The 26458-nt window shown below is 59.5% G+C and overlaps 2 protein-coding genes across 6 annotated transcripts in view; one reads left to right on the top strand and one right to left on the bottom strand.

Moving 5' to 3' along the window:
- Positions 1-1675: 1675 nt before the first annotated feature.
- Positions 1676-26458, bottom strand: part of EPHA8 (EPH receptor A8) — a 32972-nt gene continuing 8189 nt past the window's right edge. The window contains 16 exon segments of the mRNA XM_037499705.2: positions 1676-1790; positions 1889-2000; positions 2003-2061; positions 2361-2551; positions 2639-2788; positions 3908-4117; positions 4625-4686; positions 4966-5151; positions 5352-5516; positions 6275-6342; positions 7493-7586; positions 8393-8555; positions 8625-8749; positions 12990-13325; positions 15432-15587; positions 22439-23102. Of these exon segments, the coding sequence (XP_037355602.2) occupies positions 1676-1790; positions 1889-2000; positions 2003-2061; positions 2361-2551; positions 2639-2788; positions 3908-4117; positions 4625-4686; positions 4966-5151; positions 5352-5516; positions 6275-6342; positions 7493-7586; positions 8393-8555; positions 8625-8749; positions 12990-13325; positions 15432-15587; positions 22439-23036 (2790 nt within the window). The 5' untranslated portion in view covers positions 23037-23102.
- Positions 12958-18715, top strand: LOC129145155 (uncharacterized). Of its 5 annotated transcripts, none has more exons than XR_008550298.1 (7): positions 12958-13222; positions 13568-13635; positions 14047-14219; positions 14547-14637; positions 15046-15220; positions 15657-15797; positions 16387-16761. XR_008550298.1 is itself a non-coding variant. In XM_054691356.1 (7 exons), exons 1-7 carry the CDS (start codon positions 13340-13342, stop codon positions 18387-18389), a joined length of 729 nt encoding a protein of 242 aa, XP_054547331.1. In that variant the 5' UTR covers positions 13234-13339; the 3' UTR covers positions 18390-18715. The 5 variants fall into 5 exon arrangements, 2 of the variants coding, with proteins under 2 accessions (XP_054547331.1, XP_054547330.1); XM_054691356.1 differs by lacking the exons at positions 12958-13222; positions 13568-13635; positions 15046-15220; positions 16387-16761 and adding exons at positions 13234-13345; positions 16815-17033; positions 17726-17793; positions 18359-18715; XM_054691355.1 differs by lacking the exons at positions 12958-13222; positions 13568-13635; positions 15046-15220; positions 16387-16761 and adding exons at positions 13234-13345; positions 16815-17033; positions 17726-17793; positions 17882-18352.

Genomic DNA, 26458 nt, shown 5'->3' with positions numbered 1-26458 from the left:
CTCACGCCAGGGGCAGGGGCCACACTGTGCAAGCTCCAGGCTCACTGTGCCCCCTGACCATGAGGATCCAGAGTCCAGGAAGTGGGTGATGGGGGCGGGGGAATGGGAGGAAGACAGGGTCCTCCCCGATCGTGTCCTGACCATGATTCCAGCTTCCATAGGAAGGAAGAACAGCTCGGCTATATAGTAATATAATATATAGAGGTGTAGAGAGCTGGCCGCGGCACCTGGGCGGGGCTGAGACTCCCCGAATTATTGCAGGGGGGAGCGGGGGCTCAGTGCTGGTGTCTCCGCGGAACAGCTGTGCTGGCTACGGGAAGGGTGGGCAGGGGTGGGGGCCGGGCTTGCCCCTCCCTCGGGGGTGGCAGGGGGGCACCAGCATCCTGCCTGGGGGGTTCCTTGGGCCCTGCCTGCCAAACTTCCCCTGGGATGGGGCTTTCTTGCCCTGGGGGCTTTTATGTGCTTTGAAGACCATTTTTGCATTGTCAGGAGTGAGGAAAAATATTCTGACATGGTAGAAAAGATATTTACATACCCTGGTGGGCCGTAGGAGGAGGCGAAGTCTCGGGGGGAGGGGGCAGCTTCCCAAGTCCCCTCCGACCTGCAGTCTGTGCGGGATGGTGTGGGGGAAGAGCCCTGGGGTGGGACCCAGGAGGCCGCATCTCTGGACGTGGGTCCTGTGTGACCTCGGACAAGGCACGCCCCCGGTCTAGGCCTTGGTCTTCCCAGCTGGTAGAGGAGGAGTGGACTTGGGGCTGAAAAATTAGCATCTTCTGGTCCCTGATCCTGCATGGGATGGGGGCAGGCCAGGGCTGGGCAGTGAGGTTGGCAAGGGGACGTCCCATCGAGGGACCCAGGCCATGGAAGGGCAGCAGGGAGGGGAGTTGGTGGCTCCTGGCCCCTGGCCAGGCAGCCAAGTCCAGCTAAGGGCATCTCATGTACTCTGTGGCGATGCCCACACAGAAGGTGGCCAGAGGGCTGGCCGGGAACCCTGTTTTCCTGTTGAAGCAGCGATGGGAGCAGGTGGAGGCTGCAGGTGGCCCCCACCTGATAGAGGGAGGGCTCAGACCTGAGATAGAGCCAGGGGTGGGCTCCCCCGGGCGGAGATGAGGGGAACCCGGTGCTGGTGCAGTTCAGACGTGGCCCCTGGCTCAGGCCTCCAGATGTGGGGGGAGGAGGCACCAACTTCTCCTCGGTCCCTGTGGTCCTGGGACCTGGGTCCGCATCCCGTGGGCAGTGCCACATGAGCTCCCTGCTCACAGGCTGGGGGCCACCCTCTTCCGTCCACAGCCAGGCACAGGTGCCCCCAGCCCCACGGACCAGCACACGCACCCTAACTCGCACATATCCATGCAGGGCCTGGCGGTGGGGACACACACGTGACCACACATGTTCGCGCAGGCTGCTGTGACCTGATGAGCACACACACCCACAGACACACACACACAGGCCAGTGAGCTGCATCTCTGGGCACCTGGCAACGAGGGAGGGCCGTCCCTCCGCCCCGGAGACCACGTCCGGCATGCAGGTGCCTACGGCCCTGGGCTCCCGACCCCTGATAGCTCCAGGTCCTGCAGCGGAGTCTCTGCCTCCGCAGCACCTGAGAGGAGGGACAGAGGCTGGGGCCCTCCCAGCCGGTCCCCTGATGTCCGGTGTGACCTGGGGTGCGGTGGGGTCAGAGGTGCCGGCGGGGCCCCTGGGTGCTAGTCAGCTGGGCCCTCATGGTCTGAATGCTGCCCAGGATCTTCTTCTGGTGGCCCATGAGGGTGATGCCCAGGGCGCGCACATCCCTGTGAAAGAAGGTGGCACTGACCAGGCTGGCATGAGAACAGGGCTGCCTCCAGCTGCATAGCCGGCCCTCTCCCTGGGGACCCCCAACCCCACTTACTGAGCATTCATTCGCAGCACCATGCCCAGCGAGGAGTAGCCGCCGGCAGCAAAGTGGTCCCGGTAGCGGCCCATGCGGATGGAGTCCAGCCAGTCCCCCACGGTGAGGCCCCGCCGCCACCCCCGCCGCCTCGGAGGTCAAAGCAGCTCCGAGCAAAGGCAGGAGGCGGGCACCTGGCACAGGAGCCCCAGTAAGTGATCTGCGAGGGCCTCTGCCTTCTTCAGGGACCCTGGCACTGGCCACCCTCAGCCTCCACCCGGCTCAGCCGTGGGCAAGGGCCTGAAGAGTGCCACCCCAGACCTGGAAGGAGAAAGCTGAGGAGGGCCCAGGCTGGACAGGGCTCGGGGCCCAGGTAGGGCAAAGGTCAGGGAAGGGTCAGGGAAGGGCCTAGGCTGGGCAGGGGTCAGGGCTTGGTGTGGGGCTGTGCTTGGGCAGCTGCCAAGCTTGGAGGTGCAACGTGGACGTCACACACCTGCTGACTGTGGCTGTGGCCCTAAGACTCTCGGGGCTGCGGATGAGCGCGTCCAGGACGCTGACTATGTGGGAGAAGCGAGGCCGCTGGGCACGGTCCTTGTGCCAGCAGTCGAGCATGAGCTGGTGCAGGGCACGAGGGCAGCCCATGGGCGCGGGCAGGCGGTAGCCCTCCTCCACGGAGCTGATGACCTGCAGGGAGAGCAGTGCTAACCTCCAGCCACCACCCCCGCCCCGCCCCGGGCCCCACACCACCCTGCCCTCGGATGCCGCACTCACGTCCCGGTTGGTCATGTTCCAGTAGGGCCTCTCCCCGTAGGCCAGCACCTCCCACATGACCACGCCGAAGCTCCACACGTCGCTGGCTGAGGAGAAGGTGCGGAAGGCAATGGCTTCGGGGGCCGTCCAGCGGATCGGGATCTTCCCTCCCTGGGGTGGACACGGGAGGGTTGAGGGTGTCTCTCCAGCCCAAGTCAGGGGACTGAGCCCTGGGGGCCTGTTCCTTGGCTGGAAAACTCAAAGTCCAAGGGGGAGAATGGCCTCTGCCCTCCAAGAGCACCTGTTCTGCTGGGGGGACCTGCACACAGAGCTGTGGTGAGAAGGGCCTGGCACATAGTAGGTGCACAGCAAATCCCAGTTGACGGATCCAAGCCTGAACCGGTGAGGAGGCCCAGAGAACAAGACCCGGCCTGTTCTGACGCCTCCTCTTCCTCCTCCTCTTCTCATCTGGTCACAGATCCCTGCTCCGAGTGAAACCTTACTCTTTTTATTTTTTCCCACCACCCATCCTTTCTATCCCTCTGAGCCTTTCTCCCTTCTGCCTCCCTCTTAGCTGCAGAGGTCCCGCTTCACGTACTACAAAGTAGAATATTTACAAATATTAAATATTTTGTTCAATCATCCCCGATGCAAATGTCTAATACTTGTCTGCCATTCTGACTCACTTTTCCACACGCAACTCCCTTCACTTGCTGTAAATGCCAGCGTCTCCTCTTCCCTACGGCGCAGCAGCGCTCCAGGTGCCAGGGCACACCTGATCCAGGGGCCTGTCGATGGGCCGCTCGGTGTCCCAGCCCTGCAGTAAACGCTGCGGACACACCCCGTGCTTTTAACTTGCATCTCTCTTTGGGAGGGATGACGAACATTCCTGTGAAAGCTTATTTAGGGATGGGGTGGTGGCAGAGGGACAGGGTGGGGGTGGGAGGCGGGACCCCCTGCCTACTCAGCCTCCTGCGTAAGCCACTTCTAGAGAAGCCAGATTTCCACGGCCTGCATTTTGAAAACCCTCTCACCAAACTTTAGAGACAGATGTGGAGCCAACGTGTGATCCAGAGACCCACCAACTCTTCCCAGTGGGGACCCCGAGACACCCAGTGATAGAGGAAAGGTGGGTAAGGCTGCTCCCACTTCCCAGAAGGGAAACTGAGGTGCACAGAGAAAGGAGGACTTGCCCCCTGAAATTGCCAACTTCCTTAATGACATGTGGGGAGCACTCTGCACCACCGTGCCCCTCCCTGGCCCATCAGAAAGGGGGTGCGGGCTACGCACCGTGGTGGTGTAGGCGGCATCGGGGTCGTCCTCCAGTACCCGCGAGAGCCCGAAGTCAGACACCTTGCAGACCAGGTTGCCGTCGACCAGGACGTTGCGGGCGGCCAGGTCGCGGTGGATGTAGCCCAGGTCTGAGAGGTAGCGCATGCCAGCGCCCACGCCCCGCAGCATGCCCACCAGCTGCATGATGGTGAACTGCCCGTCGTGGGTCTGCAGAGGGACACACCTGGGCTTCAGGAGGCTCTCTGCGGTTTGCAAAGGGCTTCTCCACATTTGCGGCCCACGCTCATGCTCTCATTGACACCCGCAACCCCGAGAGGCCGGCGCTGCGGATGGCCACTCATTTCGCGGGAGAAATGGAGGCTCAGAGAGCTTTAGGCCTGTGTCTGTGAGCACCCAGCAAAAAAACGGCAGGGTGGGGGCTGGGAAACCAGTAATTTCCACCATACCCACCCTGCCTCCCAGCTGATGGGGCGCTCGGTCCCCACAGGGGCACCCCCTAGCCTGTGGCCAGCAGCGGGGCCTCTTGTAGCAGGGGCCAGAAAGGCAGCCTGGCTGCTGACCCTAAGCACCCCTCCCCACACCTGGCTCTCCTTCCCCAGGTCTGCGGGGTGTAACCTCCCAGGGGGTTCTGGAGGCCTGGCATCATCTCCCAACACCCACACCTGCACTTGCCACGCTCCCCTCTCCCACGGGAAAGGCAGGCGGGACACGCACCCGCAGGAAGGCGTCCAGGGAACCGTTCTCCATGTACTCAGTCACGATCATTGCCAGGCGGCCTGGGGAGGGGCACGGGTTGGGGGGCGTGTGAGGCGATCAGGGCAGCTGGTCAGAGACCCCAGGGTCATGCCTCCCTTCCATGAGCCTCAGAACTGGGCTAGCCCTGAGGGGCCCCGGGGCCCCAAGTTCCCACTGGGGTCTGGGCTCCTCCAACAAGTCACTGGGACCTGGACCGGGGAGACAGGGTCCTGGCAGGGGCAGGCCCAGGAGATAGGTCCAGAGACCTGTCTCAGACAGGAGGGGCTGTGAGACCGAGGCTGCCCTCGCCTGGCACCTACCACGGGTGACGACACCCTCCAGGCGGATGACATTGGGGTGATCGAACTGGCCCATGATAGATGCCTCACTCAGGAAGTCCCGCCGCTGCCTCTCCGTGTAGCCGGCTTTGAGGGCCTTGATGGCCACGGGCACGTCCCGCTGTCCTGGCACCCGCAGGCGCCCGTAGCAGACCTCCCCGGACTCTCCTGTGGGTCCCGAGGGGGCAGGCGGGAAGAGAGTGGTGGGGCCTCCTCCCCGCACGAGGGATGCCCGCACCCCCCAGCCTCGGCGCGCGACCTCTGAGCGGCCACACCAGGCTCCTCGGCTCCCCTCCACCTCTGCCCAGGTGTCCCCTCCCCAGGCGCCCTCTTGGGCTGTCCCCACCCACACAACCTCCAAGACTCACCTGAGCCGATGATCTTCTCAATGTGGATCCTGGAAGCCTCGATCTCCCGGGTCACACTGCGGCCCGCCCGGCCCGGCTCCTCGTAAGTGTGGGGCTCTGCGTAGAACTGGGGCTCCGGAATCTTCCCTGGCGGATGGTGCAGGGGCAGGAACACAGGTGGCGGCGCTGAGGAGCCAGGACAGAACAGCGTTTATTGGGGTCCAGGAGGGCTTTCTCCCCCCTGCACTCCTGGGACTACAATGGGTCTGGGGGTGACGTGGACTCTCAGGGCGTGGTGGCAAACAGCAGGCGCCTAGAAAGTGCTTGCCAAGTGGGGTCTCTGTGGTGTAGTTTGGGGTCTTCAGTGAGTTCTAAGCATGTTGTCATTTTCTGGGGTCACCAGTAGAGTCCTTAAGATCTCCTACGTTGTTTTGCAGTAGGAATGTGGCAAAACATATTTCATCACCCATGCCGACTTTGAAAGTGGTTCTCCGTGTTAAGGATGCTGAGGCTGCATCCAGGCGCGGTGAGGAGCAGCACTCTGGTGGTTGCTGATGTCTACTGTGTGCATGAAGTGGGTACGGAGGTAGCCAGCCCACATTAGCTGTGTTTTCTAGGGTCTCTGCAGGGTCCCGAAAAGCTCTCTGTAGCAGGAGATTCTGTCCAAGAGTATATGCATCTCCCAGAACTATATGCGAAGCTGAGGACATGCATTTGTGCATTCCCCTGGGGAGCAGCTCATTAGCATCCTCTGTGGGGTCTGGAAACCAAGAAAGGTGAGCGGCACCTGGAGAAGGGATCTCTGTGACGTCCCCCCGTCTTACTCTGGGGCTCGGCTCTTGTCTGCGGGCACCATCCCCTTCTCACCGTGCTACCCCCAGACCTGCACTATCCCACCGCGGCCTCCTCTTTGGCCCTGATCCCAGGGCCCTGCACTCACTCACCCTGCCCGTTCTGATAGTGCATCTTCTCCTCGTCGGAGTCCTGGAAGGCCTTGCTGTAGCCACAGTGCCTGTGAGGAGAGCAGGGCCCGTCTGAGTCCACACCACTCCAGACCCCCGCACCCCTCAGGCCGAGCCAGGATTCCGTGTCTGCTCCTCTTCCCCTGTCAGGTCATCTCCTGCCTTTGCAGGGGCCTCCCCACCCCCGGGGGCTTGCAGCCCAGCCAAACGGGGGTATCCTTGACAAAATGTACACAGTCAAGTTCCCTTGGTCCTCACAGCAGCGTCTATGGTGTCAATAGCCCCGTTTTACAGGAATCATCCCTGGAGGTGGGGGTTGGAGATGGGGCTTCTGGAGCCAACTCTGCTGCGTGACCTTGGCCCGTCCCTCCCCTGTCCTGGGCCTCGGAGTCTCCGCCTATGGGGTGGTCCAGTTCCCGCTGTGTGGGGTCCCAAGTCCACACTGAGCACAGCACCCACATCCACCTCCCTCTGGAACACAGCGGGGAGGGACTGAGGTTTAGTCTTCAGGCTGACGAAGCCCCAGCAAGTGGGCTGACCTCTCTGCTCCCCAATTTACTCACCTGCAAAATGAGGCCAGAACCTCTACATTTACTCTTCCAGGGTTAAATGAGATGGGGATGGGCGTGTTGGGAGACCCGGCAGGGCTGGCTGGCGCATGGGTGTGGCAGGAGAGAAATTCAAAGTGAGACCTTGGGTTTGGGGCTTGGGCAACCCACTGAATGTGGTGCCACGTCCTAAGACGGGGGCGTGTGGGAGGTGCAGGTTTGGGGGTGTTGTTTGTGCAACACGTGTCCAAGCAGAGTGGGCAGCTGATCTCAGGGGAGGGGTCTGCGCTGGTGGCCTACATTTGGGGATGTCCATATGAAGGTGGCATTCAAAGTTGTTTGGGCCTGACAAGGTCACCCAGAAAAGATGGACCTGGGGAAACAGGAGCAAGAGAAGAATCTGGACAAGACCTGGGGTCTTCCAGGATTACTGGTCATTCAGAGAGGAGGGGCTGGAAAGACGGGAGGCAGGTCAGAGAGGAGGGAGGAAAACAGGGGGTGGGTCAGGGCACAGAAGGCAAGAGACTGTCCCAAGATAGAAGACTGAGCAGGTGCATCTGTGAGTCTAGGCACTGGGGACCCTTGGATCCGAGGGGCTGGGGCAGGCGGGAGACATAGGACTCCAGGTTTGGCTGGGAGCGGGACCACCCACCTCTTCTTGCAGATGAGCAGGAGCAGAAGCACCACGAGGCCGGTGATGAGCGTCAGGCAGATCCAGACGATGGTCCGGGTGTCATAGCGGGGCCCTGCGGGCAGGGGGCCACGTTTCACCCTTCCTCTGAGGTGCAGGGCTCAGGTGGCCCTCTCTGGGCTGGCGGGCTCCTCCCCGGCTGGGCCCCAGCCACCTCCTCTGCCCCATCTTCCCCTTTCTAAGACCCTGCCAGCCTGGGCTTCCTGGCCCAACCTGGGGAGAGTCACTTAACTTTTCTGAGTAAAGTTTTCTCATCTGTGCAATGAGAAGAAGATGCCTGTCCTGCCTATTGTTCTAACAGTACCACAGCTGAACGTGCTAGGAGTGGCATTTTCCAGCCTAGCGTCCCTCCCCACATCGCTTCCAGGGAGCTGCCAGGCTTAGCTTCGGTTTCAGGGCCTCAGAGAACTCTAGGAACTTACTCAAGGCCACACAGCAAGGGGGAGGGGCAGGGCAGGGATGCTAAAGGGCAACCTCAGCAAGTGTCAAGGAGCGAAGACCCCGAGAGGCTGGAGGTGGGGGCGGGAGTCCTGGGGCATGAGCGTGCCTCGGAATCACCTGAGGACCTGTTCAGACCCGCATTTACTAGGCCCCACCCCCAGGATTTCAGATTCTGGGCCCGGGAATCAGCATTTCTGATAGCTCCCGGTGCTGCTGCTGCTGATACCCTGTTGGATTGACAACAGGGTATCGCACTGGCCAAGGGCATCGTGAGGCCAGCAAGTCACACTAACACCCAAGGGAAGCTGGCAGTGGTGGACGGTGTCTAGCCCAGCACTGGCACCAGCTCAGCACCTGCGGTCCGTCCCCTCAGACCCCTGCCTGGCCCACGCCCTCGCCCTCCCCGCTCCCTGCACTCACGGGGTTTCCCGGTCTCCACCTCCATGGCCTGGCTGAAGCGGCCGCAGCCTGCTGAGGTGCGGGCTCGGACCTGGAACACGTAGCGGGTGCCCGGCTTGAGGCCTGAGACGGTGGCCCTGGTGGTGACAGCCTTGAGGGTGGAGTAGCTCTGCATCTCCTTGTCCTGCCCACAGGAGGGTGATCAGCAGGGGCCCCCCGACCTGTCCCCTGCCCCCTCCTTCCTGCAGGGTACCTTCTCGTAGTACTTGATCTCGTACTCCAGGATGATGCCATTGGGCTGCTCCGGTTCCTGCCACAGCAGCGAGACGCTGGTCTGCCCCGCCCGCTCCTGGCGGATGACCACCACCTGCGACGGGGCTGGGGGAGGCGGCTGGGTCAGACGGCCATCACTGGGGCTGGCTCTGCCCGCCCCTTCCCAGGTCCCACCTGCGGACCCAGGCTTGGGTCTGTGCCCAGCATGGGGATCTCCTGCCCGGGTCCGAGTAGAGCCAGCGCCTTCTACTCCTTCCAGCAAATCACTGGCCACTGCCCTGGTCAGTCACTGGGGTTGGCTCTGCTCTGGGACGCTGGGGCTGGCTTGCCTCAAATGAAGTTGGATGGGCCCGGCTTTCACTGCCTCCTCCTCCATGCTGGCCAGGCCCGTCCCAGGGAGCGTGCCGGGCCCACCCACCCCGGGGCTTGGTCACCATTGTCTCTATCTCCGCGTCACCCACCCCCGCCCAAGTATTCTCAAGGTCACCCTTTGCCCCTCACTCGTTGATGGCCTCGCCCATCCCCCTACGTATCCATTCCTTCCCTCCCCCCTGCCTCAGTTATCCCAGGTGAGTCTCCAGGAAGGTGTGAGATGGAGGGACCTGCCCCTCCCAGGGCTGCTCACCTGCCTTCTGACTTCTGCTGCCACCTCCCAGGTGCCCCATCTACTCCACGCAGTCAGCGCTTGCCTCCTACCTGGGCATCCTATCTCCTGGGCACATTTGGGGGCGCCCTAAGGTAGGGACTGCACACAGTAGGTGCCTGATATATTAAGAAGCAACTCCAGAGTTAAGATGGGGGCCGTGGTACAAGGGAGGCCCCGCCAGGCTGGGGCTGGAGGCGGGATTCACAGCCCAGCCTGCACGTGCTGGGGGGACGGGCAGCAGGCTCCCCACCCTGAAAGAGAAGCTGGCGGGCACCTATGCCAGGAGGCATGGGGGTCCACTGGGACTCCGTGTGTGGGAGACATGCCCGTGCTGGGAGGACACGGGTGCCTCTAAAAAGCCAAGTGTCTGAGGCAGGGGGTGCTGTTGAGTGGGATGGACACAGAGGGCAATAAAGCTCAGAACAGGGAAGGAAAAGGGACAGGGCACCAGAGAGGGCTTCAGGGAGGAGGTGGTTGTGAAGATGAGGTGAAAGGGGGAGGAGGAGAGAGAGGCAGAAGGAGCAAGTGGTCTCTGAGGACAAACCCGCCCATTTGCTCAGGGCCATTGTCAGCCCTGCTGCTAGCCTTGTGGCATCTAACCATGCCCTCCTAGGACTGCCTGAATACAGGGGGAGGGGCTGGGCTAGGCTCTTACTGGGGGCCTGCAGGGCAAAGGGCCATTTCCGCTGGGTGTCAGGGTGGGCCTCCCTGAGCCTGATGCCAGCTGAGCTGAGGACTGAAGGCACCAGCCCTGGGAAGGTCACAGGAGGCCAAGTCACTCCAGGGAGTGTTCAGGATAGGGACTGAGGCAGTGTGATTGTCAAGTCGGGGCCTTGGGAGGTAATGTGGTTGGATGAGGTCATGAGGGCAGGGCCCATGATGGGACTAGTGTCCTTATAGGAAGGGACAGCAGAGAGCTCTCATTCCCCCTAACCCCACTGTGTGAACTCAGGGAGAAGGCAGCTGGAGGGGGTTCTCACCAGAAAGCAACTGACCAATCACTTGACCCTGGACTTTAGGCCTCTAGAACTGTGAGCAATGATAACCCATAGCCTAAGCCCCCCAGTGCCTGCACTTTGTTTTGGGGGCCCCAGAGGACAAATGGACTGAGGGGGAGGCTGAGGGTGGAGAGGTCAGGTTGAAGGGAGACCCTGGGGGACGGCTGGTGGGTGGATGCAGCATGGGAGAGAGTCAAAGATGACAACTTGGGGTTTGGGGCTTCAGTAGCCCCAAGGATGGTGGTGCCAAGTTCCAAAGGGGGGCACAGGTTGGGGCACGTTGTTTACCTGAGTGGAGATAGGAGTGGGCAGTGGATCTCAGGGGAAGGGTCTTGCACAGGTGACACACTTGTGGATGTGTATGAAGGTGGGATTCAAAGCCAGAGGCCCTGGTAAGGATGCTCTGAGACCTGACACAGGTACATGAAAAAATGTTCAGCATCACTTTTAATAAGGGAGATGCGGGTCAGAAGCATGGTGAGATCCTCTCCCCCCACTGCGAACAGCAGATACTGAAAAGACCCCCAGCAAGTGCCACAGAGGATGTGCAGAAAGGGGGACCCTCTTGCGCTGTTGGTGGGGATGCAGACTGGCACAGCCATTTTAGAAAGCACTGAGGATTTACCCTAAAAAACGAAAACTATTGTACGACATGGCAGTCTCACTTCTAGATATCTCTCCGAAGAACATGAAACCATCGACTCAAAAACACTATATGGTTTATTCAGCATTCTGTACTGAAGCCGGGATGGGGGAGCGGCCTCATGGCCGCCGACAGAGGACGGAATAGACATGTCCATGTGGACACCACTCGGCCACGAGGCACCATGAAATGGCACCACCTACGGCAAAATGGGAGACACTCCAGGGAATTATGTGTAGGAAAGAAAGTCAGAAAGACAAAGTCAAATGTTGGATGATTTCATAAAGATGAGTATAAGGAATGACGGAGGATGAATTGACAAAGCAAAATAACTATAAACTAGAGGATGCTCATAGAGGAAACAAGGACTCTGAGGTTAAGAGAGAGCAGGAGGGAGAGAGGACCAAAGAGATATAAAGATGGTGGTGGGAAGAGGCCCGAGGTGGTTAACAGAAACAAGTAGTTCATTAAATAATGGAAAACAATAAAATGGGTTAAAGACCTCACCAAGGAAGACATACAGGTGACAGGCATATGAAAGATGCTCTATGTCACATGTCATTAAGGATGGCAAATCGAAGCCACCACGTGACACTACCACACTCTGTTAGAAAAGCCAAAAGCCAAAACCCCAGACAATGACACAGCCAGGTATGTTAAAAAAAAAAAGAGTTGGAAAGAAGAGAAGGCAGACCTCGGTAGGCAGACGGGGAGTCAGGGGGACCCAGAAGGGGTCCTCCAGGCTTTAGAGGTTGTGCTGGCAAAGATGGAGAAGGACAGGTCTGATAGATGGGCAGAAAATGAGGGGAGGGGGGCACAGAAAGCAAGAGAATGTTCCAAGGAGGAGAAGAGAACAGGTAGGAAAGGCGCCTCTACCTGTGGCCACACGAGGGTGTGGATTTTCTCTGGACAGGTGGGAAATAAGACCTATCAGTTGCTCTGGAGGGTGCGGACAGAAGGGAAGCAGAGGTGTGAGCTTAGGCAGCTCCTTCAGGAAGTTTCCATGTGAGGAGAAATGGCCTGGTGACTGGAAGGGAGGGCGGTTTCAGAGAGGGTTTGTTTTTCTCTTTAATTCAGACTTTCCTGAATGGTGTCTGGATGCTGCTGGGTTGTCTTGCTCCACCCTCTATCCCACCAGCCTCAGTCACCCTGGAGATAAGCCGGTGGGGAGTCCCAGCATCTCAGTCCATTCCCCATACTATCTCCGGCACCCAGCACAGAGCATGGATTCTGGGTGCTCCACAGATGCCTGCCCGAGGAGAGGCTCCTGATTGGCTCTGGACATCATGGATGGGTGCCCTGGGCCTAAAGGGGAAGGCCTGTTTCATGTGGAAGTACGACAGATCTGGGTTCAAATCCTGGCTTTGCCACTTCCAAGGAGGTGCCCCCAGGTGGCTCTCTGCACCTCCACCTCGGTTTCCTCCTCTGTGACATGGAGGGAACCGTGTCTGCTGGACAAGGCCTGTGTGGTGCTAGGAGGGGTGAGGACCCATGGGTGAGCCTGTCACTGGCAGTCAGGACCCACCAGAATTTGAAAGAAACAGGTTCTGGGGGCTGAACTGAGCCCAAGAACTAGCTAGAAACAGATAAATGGCTGCTGTCCAAGCCAGGAGGGCCAAATCATGCCTGGGGCAACAGTGGCAGCTGTTCTAGAAAATGATCATCAGAGTGATTTTATTTTTTAAATGACGTTTATTGAGCAGTACCGTGGGCCAGGGGCTAGGTCAAGCATTTTCCAGCCTCTCCTTTAAGCCCCGTAACAGTACTGGAGGCAGACGTTATTAATCCTATCGCACCAGGGAGGAAACAGGCAGAGAGGGAAAGTTCTAGAACCCAGGCCTTTGATGTTCACACTAGCCTGGCTCTGTGTTGCTTGGATTCCTCCTGCTTATAGGATGGGTTCTAGTTTCCAAGGGTATAAAAAGCCTGTAGCAAGGGTGGGAGGGGGCTGGCGAGGAAGGTGGGGCCAGAGGGGCCACCCAAGCCCCCAGGTCGGTGCTCTGCCACCTGTGGGGGAGGTGGGGACGGCGCAACTGGGGACGGAGCGTCTCCGCCTACCTGCCTGGTTCGTGGTGATGTTGACCACGGCGGCCCGGCGGGGCTCGGGACTCAGGTCAGACACGCCGTTGACAGCCTCGATCCAGAAGGAATAGTTCATGTGGGCCAGCAGGTTGGCGACCAGCAGGCTAGCCTGCACCAGGCTTGTCTGCTGCGGCACGAAGCGGGTGCCACCCCCACACTTCTCACAGTGGCCCAACGCCCAGGGGCAGCGGCGGCACACTGCGTTGTAGGTGATGTCACTGCGGCCACCCGGGTCCAGCGGAGGGGCCCACTCCAGGGTCACAGACGTCCCGTTCACACTGGAGATCAGGTTCACCGGTGCCGAGGGCGGCCCTGGGGAGCCGAGAATGACAGTGAGGTGTCACTGGGGGGTATTTATTTGTGCTGGTCCAGGCTGCCAGCTCTCCCCGTGAGACCAGGGAAGGCTGAGGCTCCCCATGATATTTAGGGCTCCCCAAGGATACGCTCACCCCTAGTGCAGCCTCCGGGAGCTCCCCGAGGGCAGAGGCAGTGACAGTCGGGGCCACAGCATCAGGGTCTGGGCCCAGAAACCAAAGCCCCTCCCCCTCCACTAGACTTTGTGCTGCCCAAAATTCTCATCCAGAGAAGGGGAGAGACTGCACTGCCTCAGCGCTCGTAGCAGGTACCCTGGGTGTGACCCCCGCGTCATTTGTGCCCACACTTTACTTCTGAGCCCCGCTGCTGGCAAGAATGTCACCTAGCACTGAGCACTGAGGTGGAGCGAAAAGGAGAGCCCAGAGGCCCAGCAGCCTCCCCAGCACCCCCACCCCCTCAGCAGAGGGTGGACCCCAGTCAGGGCAGCGGAGGACTTTGGAGAAGGGGCGAGGGGGGAGGCTGAGTAGGCCCTGGGGGATGATGCAGATTTGAGGCTGGGGAGCTGGGGAGCTGGGGAGACCCCCAGCCTCCACAGAATTCCAGGTCTCAGAATCCCAGAGATCTTACTTCAGAAATCAGAACTGGAGAATCTCAGAATCAGAGAGACTCAGAATCTGGAGGGGATGAGATACCAAAAGCCCAGCCTTGATTCTTTTAGATTCTGAGGGCCTGGCGGCACTGCATTGTGGGTTGGCAAGAAACCAGAGGCTGGACAGCGAGTGCAAGTGTCCGTGACCTAGAGCGGGGCTCGCTGAGCCTGAGGAGCCCACCGCCGGCAGCGTGTCCCTCAGCTACACCTCCGGCCCACGGGTCCACGTGGGGAAAACACAGGTCTGGGCAGGAGAGTGGACGGTGTGTGTGGTGTGGTGTGTGTGTGATGTACGTGTATGTGTGTTGCGGGGGGGGGGTATAAAGACACCTGGGCCTTCACCTGGCACATGCAGGAGGCTGGGGCTGGGTGGTGAATGTGGTGGCAGGCGGCAGAGGTGGAGAAGGTGTGGGGGAAGGAGGCTGGGGTAAATCCCGGGGCAAAGCCTGCCAAACTGTGGGAAGTCCCCTCCCCCCACCTCAAGAGCCCAGGGCTGGTAGTGAGGTGGGCTGAGCCGGCGGGGCTCCGCCCCAGCTGGCACAGGAGCATGAAAGCCTTCTCCGGGCCAGGCAAGAGGAGGCAGCGGAGGAGCCGTGTCCGCAGAACACCACGCCAGTCACGCAGCCCTGCAGGCACAGAGAGCCCCTGGGAGTCCCCCAGGTATGTGCCTGCCGCCATCACACTCTCCAGCCACACGCCCCATGCAGGGCCGGGGTGCCCATGTTGAGCTCCCAAGACATGTCAGTCCAGGCTTGATGGGCGCACAGGAGGCCCCGACAGGTGCCCAGGAGCACGCACATGTGCACGTCACACAGGGCTTAAACATCCTTCATGGATGTGGGCACAAGCCCTCGCACACTCACACACACAAACACCAGGACTCGCAGTCACGCCATGCTGCGGGCTCCTCCCGGGCACGCACGGACTCAGACACCGTCCACCAGGCCACCGCGCGCTCTCCTGCTCACGACGCGCACATTCAGGAAGCTCCTGGGGTTCCGCAGCTCTAGCCAGCTCATCAAGGAAGACAATGATGGGGCCCTCGCCCGACACCCCCTCACTTGACAGGCGACCCCTTGGCTTGCCCACCCCAGTGCCCAGGACACTGGTATCATTGCTGGGTCAGAAGATGACTGCAGCCCCCCAGCGCCGGAAAGGACAGGAGTCCAGCTTCCGGTCTCTGGAGCAGAGAGCGAAGACCAAGGAAGAGAAAGGCAGAAAAAAATCCCTGGAGAGATGGCAGGTCACACATCACCAGAGGCCAGGAACCCAGAGGGCCCAGGCCACCACTGAGGCCAGAGTCACCCCCAGTCCAGACTGGCCTCTGACTCCCGAGAACCACCTGCCCCTGCCTCATGCCCAGAGAAACGGTTCCCTGGGGCCTGTGGGACTGAGCAGGGGGTCCTGGCCCAGTCTTGGCGTCGGAGGTGCAGGGATCCAGGGGTGGTACTCACGGGTACAGGCAGCAGACGGTGGGTCCAGAGCCGCACGGTAGTAGCTGAGGTCACAGCGGCAGGCCTGGGCAGCAGGGGTGGCAGAGTGGCTGTGGGGAGGGCAGCGGGCACAGAGCTGGTCCCCGGGGGCTGACTTGTAGAAGCCCAGCTCACAAGCTGTGGAGGAAAAGGCAGCTTCAGGTGAGCTGCCAGGCCCGCCTTGGGGACAGCTCTCACTCTGCCTAGGGCTTCCCGGTGGGCCCCAGGAGGACAGAGGCGCAGACTTCCAGCAACCTCCCAGCTCTTCTCTCGTTGGAAGATGGAAGGATGAAAGCACAGAGAGGGTCTGAGGCCGAGCCAAAGTTGCACAGTAAATCAGGAGCAGAGGTGAGTATTGACACCTGAGTCCCCGCTTTCACCTGGGAAGAAGCCCCACCCCTAAATTTCTCCAATTCCTCCTCACCTCTCTTAATCGTGGCCTCCCTCCCACGCCCTGTCTCCAGCTTTAGATTCTGAGGATACTCATCCTTGAATGAGACATTAGCCCCAAGAGGCTAAGCATCCCAGGGGGACCAACACCCCAGAGACAGGACTTTCATGGGATGTAAAAGCCAGACAGGGAATGGCGGTGGGCGGGAAGGTGACTGGAAAAGGTGGTCCCACACTAGCAGATGGGGGCCAACCCGATAAAAACACAGCTTCCCGGGCCCCCCCACAGCCACCCAGTTGGAAGAGCTGGGGACAAGCTCCCAGGAATTGCAGGCCCCACCCCCGCTCCCCTCAGCCCCTGCATTACTGTCACCGAGGCTGGGACTGACTAGGTCTGAGCCTCTCTCCAGCCCGCGCCATCTCTTACCCAGATGCCCACAGCAGCCTCTGTTCAGGCCTGTATTTGTGAGCACCTATTGCACACAGCACTGTTCTGGGTCCTGGGGACACAGCCGTGAACCAGACCCAGGCGGTCTCTGCCCTCCAGGAGCTGGCACACACAGTAATGAGGCCGCCATCATCTCCGGGAAGGAAATAGAGGGCGACACAAGGGCGAATAGCAGGAAGCACTACCTTCCCCACGAAGGAGGTGATAATTGGATTGTGGCCCAAAGGACAAGAGCAAGTCAGCATGCAGGGGCTGGGGCTGTTCTGGGTTGAGGGGCTCTCTAAATGCACACCTGACATTGTCACTGCCAGGTCTAATTCCTTTACCCCCTCCTAGGCTCCGTGTGGCCTAAACAATAAAGCCTGGCGTTCAGAGCCCCCCTCCCTCCCAGCTCTGCAGCCACCTTTGGTACCATCTCTCATTTCCCATCCTCAGTGCCAACCAAAGGACTGACTATTCCCATCTGGCAGGCTATTTCTTGCCTCAGGGCCTTTGCACATGCTGTGCCTGCTTCCTTTGTCCACCAGCTGAACTCTCTCAAGATTCATTTTAACTCTCCCTTCAACGAAGCCTCTCTGGACCTCTCCACGCTCCACATGTACATGCAGATACACAGCAGCAGCCAGGCCCGTCCCCGCTTGCGCAGTCCCGACCCAGTCTCACGACCATGTGTAACCCACTGGCTGGACGCATCGAGCTGTGTGTCTCACTCTCCTCCTAGACCACAGGTTCTGTGGGCAGATTGTGTAAGGCCAGGGTTGCCTTATTTTCTTTTCTTTTTTTTTTTTTAGATTTATTTTATTTATACAAGTGCTGGGGTACAGGCCAGATGCATGGGAGGGTGAGAGGATTCACCAGAGTGGGGAGCAGAACAGGCAGACTGACTGAAGTACACCGCTGAGGGGAGCAGCGGGCGTGACAGGAGAGGTCTGCTGCGCCATATGGGATTCTCGCCAGCCAGCCGGGATGGAACCCGTGCTGCAGAGGCTGCGGACAGCTTCACAGTGCGGCGCTCAACTGCCTGTGCCACCAGAGAGGCCCAGTTGCCTTATTTTCATCTCAAAGTTCCCAGGGGCTGGCCCCAGGCAGAAGTTGTCAAAGCTTGTGGGAATTTTCAAATTCGGCTAGTCCTGCTACTGTGTACTCTGAGCAGAGAGAGACCCTAGGGGTTCAGGAGGGCCAAATGGCAGCCAGCCAGGCTGCTCCCAGGTCCACCCACAGAAAGACCTCCTTGGCAGGAAGGACCAGCAGGAGGTTTACCGGGAGCTCCATCCACTAAACCCCACGCTGGGAAAGAGAGAAGCTTCATTTGGAAACTTCAGATGTTAATCATCTCTATTTACTGTAACAGCTAAAATCAGGATAATTTATAAAATTCTGTAAACTTGAGAGAAATCTGAAATTGGGAGAAACCATAATGCCCTTAGTTGTTTCACAGATTCAAAGGCTGTGGAACGAGAAAGGGCTTTTCAGTCGGGGAGTCGAGGAGAAGGATCCCAGTTTGAGGTATCTTCTCCCCTAGTGGGGGTGAAGGGGGGCCCTGAGGCTGGGCGCTGGGAGCTCGGAGATGTGATCTTGTCTCCCCTTCTGGAAGCTTCCCCTCCCTAGGAGGCCCGTCCTGGGGTGCAGCCTCAGAGCTGACTTCTGAGAGGAAGGGGCTTTGCACTTGATCAGCCAGTATCTGCTGACCCTGCAGCTGACCTGGGTGACAGCAGACCCCGCATCCATGAGCACCTCAGTTACTGCTGGCCCATTCCGTCCCCCACTCATGCCTTCCCCAGCATGTATGGAGCTTCTACTGCAGACCGGAGAGAAGGCAGAGCTGGTCTTACTCCCAAGCAGCTTTCAGAGCAGGGAGGTCAAGTGGGCAGAGCCGTGGGCGTGGTGTGATGGGGGAGGGCGCTCACGCCACAGCTTTCATTCCGCGAGACCCCGGCCCTCCCCAGAATCCTGGGTCCTTCTCAGTGAAGGGCGGAAACTGGGGAGTAGGCTACCCGGGCTCCTTTTCCTGTCTAACCCTTCACCTCGGCTGCATGACAGTGGCCAAGGCTTTCTCCTCTGTCGAGCGCAGGCAATCCCGGAGCCGCGTCCAGGGACGCTGAAGGGCTGCGGGGGAGACGAGCCCTCAGTGCCTCGGGCCTGGTCGGCGTCCGTACATCTGTTTGGCAGAAAGGAAACGGCTCCGGGAGCGTGAGGGCCGCGCCCTGGTTCCCGGCCAAGCCAGGATGCACACTCAGGTGGGGGAGCCTCGGGAAAGGGCCGCCCCCGCCAGCCCCTCCAGGCCGCCGGGGACGCAGAGGCGGCCCTGCCATCCTGCCACTCGCCGGTGGGCAGTTCTCCCGCGCTCCGCTAATACCCATATGGCTGTAACGTGTCAAGGCCAGATTAATCCGAGCAATGAAAATAAAATAATCTTTAATAAGAATACTAATCACCAGGCCTCAGGGAGCCCCGAGACCTGGAGGCAGAACAGGGAATGAACGGTGGAGACAGATGGAGCAGCGCCGGGCTGGGTCCCGGCCCTTCCTGTCGACCCGGGCGCTTCCGGAGTCTGCGGGGCCGGGGACGGGCGGTGGGCCAGGAGGGGCTCCTGCCCCTGCCGAGGGCACCTTGCCCAGGCCGCCTGTCAGGCCAGCAGCTGCCCGAGGCCCCGGCCACCTCGCTCCTCTCCCCGTCAACGAGCTGGAGATTTGACAAATAAGGTGTCCGCCGGCGGACGACCAAAGGAAATTAATTCTAAATCAGATTTTAAACACAGTCAGGAAGGCAAAAGAGCTCGTCGTTCACGCTCCCCTCTGAAATGAGACTCTGGTATTTATAGAAAGATGATTAGGGCCTCAGAGGGTGATTTATATTCTGTGTCCAGGTGGCAGGAAGGACGGGAACCTGGCTTGCAGGCGGTGGGCCGCCCCACTGGGCCGCGTGCTGAGGAGTCCTGCCCCTGCTGGGGCCGGGGGAGGCACCTGCACCGGTCAGGAGTGTGAGCTGAGGGAGCTTTCCGGCAGGGAGGCTGGGAGAGCTGAGACTCGGGGAGACTCCCAGCTGTGTGCCCTGGGCCGGTGGCCTCTCTGGGACTTTAGAGCTTCTCGGAGACCGGACAGGCCGGCGGGTCTCCGAGGCCCGAGTGCCGCCGTCTCAGCCCCTTGAGGACCCTGAAGGGCCAAGGGACCGGGTGGGTCCCTGCTATTCCTGGCGTACCATCTTCAGCTGTAAAACTGAGGGAAGCCGTGAGGGTGAGGACCTGCGGTGGCAGCGGCTGTCGCCGGGACCCCCTTGTGTCCTCAACTAGGGAGAACTGGCCCTCGGAAGGCGCCCGGCTGGCCTGGCACCAGGCAGCTTGGGCAGAGGGAGCAGAAGCTTTGAGAAGACACCAAGAAGCCCAGGAAAGGTGCGCCCCACCCTGTTCTCCGCCTGGCCCCGTCCGCCCCCTCACAGGCTCTCTGCCAAGGAGGAGGTGTGGGTGGGGGACTGGCAGGGGCCCCGGCCTCGCTTTGGGAGCTGCGCCATGCTTTCCAAAGCAGGTTACGCAGTCACAGAGGCCCACAACCGGCATCTCGCGCAACTTAAAACTGGCAATTTGCCCCCAAACCTCACTGCCTGCAGTGCACTATGAATTAATATTTTTTATAAAACCTGTAATTATCTCGCAACTGGCATAATTATGCTGTATTGTGATTTAAATGTAGAATTCAAAGTCGGCTGCCATTCCCTAACCCTGCTTTGGCATTTCTTTATTATTTTTTATTAACGAGCCAGCGTTGCCAGGAAATGGGAGTGGTCCTGGCCTCTCCCACGCGGGAAGGTCTCGCTGCTCAAACCTTGGGATTCTCACACAGTCCTGCCCTTGACGTGTTGAGGGACCCTGGGCAAGAGGCACTCCCTCTCAGGACCCCGGCTCCCAACCTTGCTGCTGCAGTTCCCCAGATCTCGATGCGAGACCCCAGCGCCAAGGTCAAGAGGACCCACCTCCCTCCGACCACACAGTGTCTCGGCAGACAAGGCTCGCTGGCAGTCGCTGGCCAAGTCCAGCGTGGGGCAGTGCTGGCCCTGAACAGGTGACCACCAGCCTGCTTGTTAGAGCTGCACTGTGCCCGTCATGGGACGGGGAGAGGGGCTCTGTGGGTGGCGGCAGAGCAGGGTTCTGGGCCGCGGCAACCTGGAATCAGATCCCCACTCTGCAGCTTCACTTGAGGGGGCCTCAGTTTTTCATATCTGTGAGATGGGGGTAGGATGCCCAGCTCAGACGACTCTCTGAAGGGGGAGGAGCTATGTGAACTCCCCAAAGGAAAACTCCCTGTGCTCACACCCCAGAGCCTGGGGTGCAGCAGAGGGGTGACAGAAACACTGACCCAACACACACGTGAGGAACGCCAGGCAAAGCACCTGGCACGTAACACTCGAAAAATCATGACTAAGGGACTGAGTATCCCCATAGGAATGAGGGGTGCAGGAAGAGAGGTCTGGTGGGGAGCGTAGTCGGGGTAGGCCAGGGGTGGGTTAAAAGTCCACACCTGGCTCAGACCAAGATGGCCCTGACTTCGGGTGCCAGCTCCACCTCTCACCAGCTGTGAGACCTAAGCAGGCAACATTATTTCTTGAGCCTCAGTTTCCCCATCTGTAAAATGGAACTCCCTGCCTTGCTACAAATGACGAGCAAATGAGTTGACAGGTGAGGAATCCCCTTGCAGGTTGTAAGGGCAACAGGGATATTTGCAATTATACTCCAGAGGGGAGGTTGAGAAGTATAGGGGTGTCTGTAATAGGAACCCAGAGAGGCTGGTGACCTGGGGAGGCTGCAAATGAGGCCACAGGAGACAGAACAAAAGCAAACACAGGTAAGTGTCACAGAAGTTGCTTTGGAGTTTTGGATCCAGGAGAGGTGAAGATGCATAGCAGTTGTGGGTGTGGAGAGATGCACAAAGAACCACTTGGGGCAGCGCTGGCCTGGCCAGCCTGTGCCCTGCTCAGTCCTATGAGCACCAAGGGCCTTTCCTGCTGGCAGGGGCAGAGGAGTGGTGTGAAGTCTCCTCCTGCTGCAGCGGCAAGGGCTAGGAGGGCCCGTCCCCATTTTCACAGATGCTGCCTGGGACAGACCCTGATCCCTGAGCAGGGACGCCTGCCTCCCCAGGAGAAACAATGGCACCAACAGCTGCCCTCCCTGGGCTCTGGAGGCCTGAGCTGCCCACTCCTGGGGAGCCCCAGGAGGGGCAGAGGCAACCTGCCAAGACCAGCAGCAAATGGGCAGCTAGCTCTCCAGTGTCCCCTGCTCTTGGGGTGCCCAGCTACGTGGCCCCATGTGGGGGTTTGCTGACACAGGCGACAGATGGGGCCTGCTCCCGTTCTCTGGCGCGTGGACCCCAGCAGAGCATGCCTGAGAATGAGGCCAGGCTATTTCATGACCCAGCTGATGTCAGCCTCACTTCAGAAGGGCCTTGCCTGCCCTGGGGTAAGTTCGCCCTGAATGCAGGCAGGCTGCTTCGGGGGGCCTTGCGATGTATGGACCCCAGACCATACTCCCTGGGCTCCCTGTCTGACACCTTCATGGTCCACCCTGCACACACCACCCAGGGCCAGGGGTCCGCTCCATCCACCCCACAGGTGAGCAGCTTACTGGCTTTGAGCATGGACTCCGGAGCCAGACATCTGGGCACAACTCACAGCCGCTACTTCCTAGCTGTGTGGCCTGGGGCAAGTGGCTTTGCCTCTCTGTGCCTCAGTTGCCTCATCTATAAAGCCAGTCTGAGTAGTTTCTACTTCATAGAGCAGCGGTGGGTTTAGCAGAGTTCATATGCAAAAAGCGCTTAGAACAATGCAACAGCAGTTAGGGCACAGTGCCGGGGCCAGCACCTCACCCTGAGCTGTCCCTTCCCATGCAGTGCCACCAGGGGTGCTGTCTGGTTGCAGAGTTTCCCTCTCTGCTCTCTCCCCCTGCCCCAACACACACACACACACACACACACACACACACACAGAGCCTGTGTTTGCCAACATGAGGAGGCTCACCCACCAACACGAGTGCTGTGTGCACCTGCATGCTGCCTGTGACATCATGACGCACACACGTGTACACACACATGCACACTGACATGCACGTGCACAAGGACGCGCCTGGCAGCCTTGCCCACACCCAGCCCACGCGTGGCACGCTCACCCACACAGGCATCCCGCCGCTCCTCGTAGCCGGCGCTGCACACGCACTTGCCGATGGGCACCAGCCACTCGCCCTCCGCGCTGCAGTACATCTTGGGCGTGTCCCGCTCCTCCGAGTGCCGCACACACTGGCCCCGCACCTCCACCAGCGAGGATGAGTCGGCCCCTGTCACCGCCTCCGAGAAGGCAGCCAGGTTGCGCACCATGGTGGGGCACTTCTTGTAGTAGATGCGGAGAGACAGGATGGCGAGGCACGCCCCGATGTCCTGGAAGGCCAGGTAGAAGCCGCGTTTGCTGAGGGGGCCCACTCCGCGCACCTCCGTGTTGAGCTTGAGGCGCCGCACACCCAGGTCGGCGCCCGTGAAGCTCTCGTCAGCCGCGATGGTGTCGATTTTGAGGAACTGGCTTTCCTGCGTGCTGGCGCCCAGGTCGCGGTCGGACTCCAGGTAGTAGAGGTTGAAGGTCTCCTTGCAGGTGCCCAGCACGCCGGGCATGCTGTTGCAGTCGCGCAGGGTGAACTTGATCTCGGCGTAGACGCGCCGGGCGCCGTCCCGGGGCACCCAGCTGGTGCGGAGCCAATTGTTCTGGCTGGGGCTCATGACGTTGCACACTTGGTAGGTGTGGATGGGCTGGAAGGACTCGTCTACCTCATTGATGGAGTCCCACTGCGGGCAGAGAGACAGCAGCTGGATGAGTCTGCACCTTGTGCTCCTCTGCCCGGTGCCCTTGCCACGTGCCATGTGCACTGTTATGGCCCCCTGGGGGGATGGGCAGGGCCCGCCCTTGAGGACTGACCTTCTACTGGACCACAGCAGCCACCATAGCCCAGACACCTTGCAGTCACGATCGCTCAGGGTGCCACCCCTCCAGGGAGGCATTAACCGCTGTCCTTTTACAGGTGAGGAAGTACAAGGCTCAGTTGTTGAGCTGCGTGGCTGAGGGCACACAGGGCACAGTAAGTGACGGAGTCAGGTCTGGACCCGAGGCCAAAGCTGCCATCGTGGGGGCGGGGTTGCTTGGGAAGCAGTAGCACACTGTTCTGGCTCCCATATGGGCTGCCGGAAAAATCAATCTAATGCGTGAAGCTGATCATGGCCCCCCACCCAACCCCACAGGTCTCAAACCCTTCAGCAGTGCCCCATGCTTATTTGTTTTTTTTTTTTTTATAGAGGCATGCTTTATTTATTTGTTTGCTGGTTTGTTTGTTTGTTTGTTTATACATGCACTGGGTACAGTCAGAAGCGCGGGAGGGTGAGAGAATTCACCAGAGCCAGAGCGGGGAGCAGAGCAGGCAGAAGGACCGAAGTACACTGCTGAGGGGAGCAGCGGGCGGCAGGAGAGGTCTGCGCGCCATGTGGGACCCTCCTCTGGTGGCCGGGGAGCAGCCGGGGATCGAACCGGCGCCGCAGAGGCCGCGCGAAGTTTCGCAACCCAGCACTCAACCGCTGCGCCACCGGGGAGGCCCATGCTTATTTGTTTTTAAAGATTTTTTTTTTTTACAAGAGCTGGGGTACAGGCCAGAGGCGGGGGAGGGTGAGAGGATTCACCAGAGGCAGAGCGGGGAGCAGAACAGGCAGACGACCGAAATACGCTGCTGAGGGGAGCAGCAAGCGCGACAGGAGAGGTCTGCCGCGCCATGTGGGAATCTCCCTGGCTGGCCGGGAATTGAACCTGTGCTGCAGAGGCTGTGGACAGCTTCACAGCACTGAGCTCAACCTGCTGCACACAGGAGAGCCCCCCCCCCATGCTTGTTGAGTGACTGGCTGATGGAGAGACTCTCCTGCCCTACTGTTCTTGATGTTTGCTCTGCTGCCCACCTAAGGCTGGGGGCTCCTGGCTGGCCTGGGTCACACTCAGTCCCAGGATTTGGGAGAACTGAGTGTGATTGTTTCTGTGCCAGGTGCTGGTCAGGCATCAGCGATTCAGAAATAACCAGATACCATCAGTGGAGTGAAAAGGCAGCCCACAGAGTGGGAGAAAATATTTGCAAATCCTGTAACTGAAAGGGGATTAATATCCCAAGTATGTAAAGAACTCCTACAACTCAACAACCGAAAAACAAACAGCCTTATTAAGAAGTGGTCAAAGGACTTGAATAGACATTTCTCCAAAGATATACAGATGGCTGAAAAGCACACGGAAAGATGTTCAACTCACTCATCATTAGGGAAATGCAAATAAAACCACAATGAGATACCATTTCACACCCATTAGGATGGTTATTATCAAAACAACGGAAAACAGCAAGTGTTGGAGAGGACGTGGAGGAGCCGAACCCTCACGCGCCCCTGGGAGGACGCGAAATGGAGCAGCCGCTGCGGAAAACAGCATGGCGGTGCCTCGAAAAATTAAACACAGACTCACCACGCGGCCCAGCAATCCCCCTTCTGACTGTACACCCAACAGAAACGAAAGCAGAGACTCAGACAGATATTTGCACACCCAGGATCAAAGCAGCCAAAAGGTAGAGGGGTGGCCGGGTGAGCGGATAGAGGAAACGCAGGTCTGTACAATGGGGCATTATTCAGCCTTTAAAAGGCATGAAATTCTGATAATGCTACAACATGGGCGAGCCACCCTTCTGCTGAGTGAAAGAAGGCAGACACAAAAGGATAAGTGTTGCACGATTCCACTCACAGGAGGTGCCGAGTGTGTCGTCAGACTCGTAGAGACAGACAGCAGAAGGGTGGTCGCGGGGGGCCGGGTGGGGGGCTGGGTGTGCGTCTCCCTCGGTGTGAATGCACTTAATGCCACTGAACTGTCCACTTAAAAATGGCGAAGACGGTTATTTTGTGTATAAAAACTGTTCCTGCGCCAGATGCTGGTCAGGCAGAGCAAACACGGAGAACAGTAGGGCAGGGGAGTCGCTCTATTCATCAGAGAGAAAGAAAGGCACCAGACGTGGCCCTGCCTCTCAGCATCTCGCAGCCCACCAGACGAGCAGGCGGAAGCAGAAGCCTCTGGTGGGATGGGAGGGCAGAGGCCCAGCGACACTGGGGGGTGTGACATGTTCAGCGAGCACCCCACAGCCCAGTCTGCAAGCACCAATCACCATGAAGGTGGCAGTGCTGAGAGATGAGGCAGAAGCGAAGAGGCCTGTCCTGGACCCAGTTCCGCCTCTGACCTGCTGTGCGACCTTGGGCGAGTGGCTGGTCCTCTCGGGACTCCAGGGTCCTCCACTGCAGGATGCTCTCGCTGTTGGGCTGAGTTCAGTGGACTCCCCAGAGTTTGGGAGGGGCTGGGGGCCGGGACAGATGGGCAGGGGTTGGGCTCCTGTCACAGCCCCTGCAGGGATGTACCCCTTGATCTTCTCTTGGGCCTCTACATGCAGCTGACTTGGAACTAGAGAGCCTACTGCTTCAGGGGTGGGGGAGGCAGAGACTAGTCCTAGCGGGGCTCTGCAAATGCCTGGGCTCCTGGGCTGTTCCACAAGCACTAGAGTGGGCATCACGGCATTTCAATCTCTCTTGCCTGACAAAAGTCCTTCCAACTGACCTCGTCCTGGGCATCTGTGTGATCTGACCCTTTGCACCCACATCTCTAAAATGGGGTTCAGCAAAGCTTGTGAGGATGAAAGGAGAAGTCTGCAAAGGGTTTAGGCGGGGGCTGGCCCAGGAAGGCACCAGAGGAACTGCTAGGATGCCGAACTGGCAGCATCTTCCCAGCCCACCTGTGCTGCCGCCTGGCACCACTGGGCAACAAGCATAGGGACTGATGGTCTCACTAGAAAGAGTTTATGACTCACCTGTGCCCCTAACCCAAGAAGGACCCTTACCCTACACCCCACTCTGCAGCCAGGGCCTCTGGCCAGTGCGGTGTCACATCTGGGGTTAAAGTCATTGTCACAATTAATGGAGCACCAAACAGCCAGCCAGCTGCTCCCTGTCTGTTTCCTGCCAGGGACCTGGATAAATTAATCAGCTCAATCTGAGTCCTCTCCAGCTGCCCCACCAGTGCCAATGGCCCGGCCCGGCCCTGCCAGCCGCAGAGGCTGCTGCAGATGCCCAGGGCGGCATCCATT

The sequence above is a fragment of the Talpa occidentalis genome, unplaced genomic scaffold (assembly GCF_014898055.3).
Source record: "Talpa occidentalis isolate TD23 unplaced genomic scaffold, MPIMG_talOcc4v2.1 talOcc4.9, whole genome shotgun sequence".
Classification (NCBI taxonomy): Eukaryota; Metazoa; Chordata; class Mammalia; order Eulipotyphla; family Talpidae; genus Talpa; species Talpa occidentalis.
This window is presented reverse-complemented; position numbering and strand designations above follow the sequence as displayed.